The sequence below is a fragment of the Mastomys coucha genome, unplaced genomic scaffold (assembly GCF_008632895.1).
Source record: "Mastomys coucha isolate ucsf_1 unplaced genomic scaffold, UCSF_Mcou_1 pScaffold17, whole genome shotgun sequence".
Lineage (NCBI taxonomy): Eukaryota > Metazoa > Chordata > Mammalia > Rodentia > Muridae > Mastomys > Mastomys coucha.
The window spans coordinates 14,179,120-14,182,594 of NW_022196899.1; the positions used below are offsets into that span (position 1 = coordinate 14,179,120).

The 3,475-nt window shown below is 40.1% G+C and overlaps 1 protein-coding gene across 2 annotated transcripts in view; it reads left to right on the plus strand.

Moving 5' to 3' along the window:
- Positions 1–3,475, plus strand: part of Hltf (helicase like transcription factor) — a 59,461-nt gene that overhangs the window by 27,411 nt on the left and 28,575 nt on the right. For both annotated transcript variants that reach the window (XM_031376435.1, XM_031376434.1), the window contains exon 11: positions 652–731. In XM_031376435.1, coding sequence (XP_031232295.1) covers positions 652–731 — 80 coding nt within the window. The remainder of the gene's footprint in view (positions 1–651; positions 732–3,475) is intronic.

The window sequence follows — 3,475 nt, forward strand, 5'->3', positions numbered from 1 at the left end:
CTACCTGCCTTTGCTAAATCTGACTGGAGCCTGTCCTTCCTGTGATCCTGGTTGTGGCAGAACTCCTCACATTCAAACTGTCTCTGTGATCCTGTGATTCTGTGATCCTTTGATCCTGGGCTTGTTAGATCAACTGGGAGTGTGGCTTTCTCTGTGTGTTGTGGAACTGGCTGCAGAGCTTGTGCCCAAGGTCTGCTAAGAACACTAACCCAGACAGACCGGAAGGAACAGGAGTCACTGAGCTGGCGGAGTTCCTGTGTGCATGGTTCCGCTGGTCCCAGTTATTCCCAGTGTTGGGACAGATGTTGGTTCCTGCTTACCTCTGATCCTGGGTGTGTCATAGCACCTGGGAGTGGAGCTTCCTCTGGGTGTTGTGGGACTGGCTGCAGAGCTTGCGCCCAAGGTCTGCTCTGGACCCCAGCCCAGACAGACCGGAAGGAACCCAAGTCACTGAGCTGGCAGAGTTACTGTGTGCCTGGTCCCGCTGGTTCCAGTTACTCCCAGTGTTGGGACAGATGTTGGTTCCTGCTCACCTCTGATCCTGGGTGTTGAAAAATTTTTTAAAAAGCAAATTAGAGTTAAACAGCTTCTATATTGCATTTAATAAACATCTTGCTTTATTATAATTTATTTTGAATTTTTCAATTTCAGAAGAAAAATTTCTGTACAGTACATTGAAATCAGTGATTCAGTGGAAATTGAGACAAGCGAGCTGCCTCAGGAAATGAAAGGTAATGTGATTTGATTTGATACTCTGTCATATATTCTAATCTCCCGGTGTGCCCATTTTATATTTTTGTTTTATTTTAGGCAAACTGAAAAATGTACAGTTAGATACTAAAAGTAGAGTAAAAGGTTACATACATTACCTCTTCTCAAAACTAACATAATCTGTGTGTAAAGATTACTAAAATAAAACTGCATCAATTGACATCTTGCTAGCTTGATTTTAGCAATAGGTATAAAACGCAGCTGGTTTTGAACTCTTTCCTGCATTTGAACTTTTCATGAACTTACCATATGTATTAAATGAATTAAATGATACCAACTCAATGAATAATTTCAATTAAAAATCTAAGATATAAAATTTAAATAAACTTTAAGCAAAAGTCATTTTCTATTACTTATAGAGTAACTTGAATAAAATATTGTATTTTTACACACATGCACACTCCCCATCCCATACCTGCCAACACACACAATAATGAACAGGTTTGGGGCATCTTGGCATTATTCACATTATACACATATAAAAAAATGAATACTGTTTATTTCCTTCATCTTTGAAACACGCTTTATATTCCTATTTCAAATCATATTGTCTTCCTAGTTAGCTGAGAAATTGTATTGTATTTGGAGAAAGGCTCATCACTGATACAAACAGCTTCATACTGGTAGGGCCTTCATTACTGAGGGCTGAATCACTACACATTTGTCTTCTGCTTTCACCTCGTTTAGGAGAAGTAATAGTTGGCTCATGATTACATCAATTCTCTGAGCTACGGAGGTATGCTTAGTACCATAAATGCCAATGTAGGCCGGGCGCTGGTGGCGCACGCCTTTAATCCCAGCACTTGGGAGGCAGAGACAGGTGGATTTCTGAGTTCGAGCGCAGCCTGGTCTACAGAGTGAGTTCCAGGACAGGCCCGGCTATACAGAGAAACCCTGTCTCAAAAAAAACAAAACAAAACAAACAAACAAAGAAAATGCCAATGTTGTTTACCAAATACTATTTTTATTTAATAGTATAAGCTCTTAAGTTACATAACATAGAAAGTGCCTAAGGAAACACAATGAAGAATTTTAATGATTTAGTGATTTTTCTTATCAGGATCATCTAAAGTTAAAGGAGATAGAAAGTTTGTTCATGCATTTACTTCTTTTGCCTCTGCAACAAAAAGGGAAGTGTTGAAAAAGGGTCAGTAAGTCTAGTTTTCTACGTTCCCCCCCATTTTTAATGAAAAAAATCTAAATAACAACATCAAATCTGCTATGAAAAGTTTAGAAAATGCTGAAAAGGAGGAAGGCTGCTGCAGCTCTCTCCTATGCCTTTCTTACTGTATTCGTGTTAGAAAGGGTCAAGGTATGATGGAAGAGTGCGCTCTCCAATACAAGTGTTTATTCTTGTAGACCAACAAAGTCACTTATGATTGATTCAAAGCTTAACTTGGATAAATTTTTAAATAAAAATACAGTTTTTAATAAGATTAGGATTTGCTTTTCTTAAAAATGTCACAGTATTGCTCATGAATATGATGGAAAGAGATTGAATTAAGGATAGATGGCTGAGACAGTTGTATATCTTTGCCATGGTCTCCATTTATAGCACAAGACTTTATCTCCATGGCAATGAATAAGTAAAAGACTTTAGATGTTAAGTGATACAAAGAACATAAAGCAGTATAATTAGGGGTTAAGAGCACACGCTACTCTTCTAGAGGTTCCAGATTCATTTCCCAGAAGCTAACTTGGATAGCTTACAAATGCTTGTAATCCCAACTCCAGGGGATCCAACTACTTCTAACCTTTGTAGGCATTCACACAGACACACCTACATATCATATGCACCCAGATAGTTAAAAATAAATCTAAATATACTTAATTAGAGAGGGAAACTCCACCTTGAATGTAGGAGTCCCACCATGGACTGTCCTGGACGTAAGAAAGAAGTGAGCTGCGCACCAACATTAATTTTTATGTATGTCGTGATGTGGATGGTGTGTGGCCAGCTGCTTCATGCTCCGGGTGCTGTGGTGTCCCATCCATAACAGCTACATTCTCAGTTTGTGAGCCAAAGTCACTCCTTGGCTTTACTTTTTAAACTTGCTCTTGTCAGGTGTTTTGGCACAAAGACTAACAGGAATTGGTATTGAGCAATGGCACCATTGCTGTGATAAGCTTGACGGTGGTTTGTAAGCATTTAGCAGTGGTTTGCAGAATGAATATGAAAGATTTTGGAGCTGTAGGCTGTAGACGCCTTTTAGACACGAGACTACTGTGCTGTTCTGGTGGGAATTTGGAAGATCAGAATGCTGAGAGAAATGAAGATGGTAGGGACCTTAGCTTATCAGGTTTCAAGAAACTTTCTTGGGCTAGTGGCCCATTATGTTTTAACCTGGCAAAGAATCTGCTTAGTTCTGTGTAGGTCTTGAGCATTTGAGTGGTCCTGAATCCAAAAGCATTGGTTGGCTAACTGTTTGGCACAGGAATTCAGCACAGGATAGCACTTAGGCTACGGTATGGTACTGCTCACTGCTCTTAGCCAGGTTGACAGAGAAGCCTGCAAGTAGGGCAGAAAGCTAAGGCAAACATGCAGCCTGGCAAGGAAGGAGAATGAGAGTTTAAGTTGAGTCCAGTTGTCCTGGCTGCCTTGGAACTCAAGTCTGTAGACCAGGATGGTCTTGAACTCACAAAGACCTGCTTGCCTCTGCTTCCTGTATGCTGGAATTAAAGGCAAATTACCAGCATTCCCACC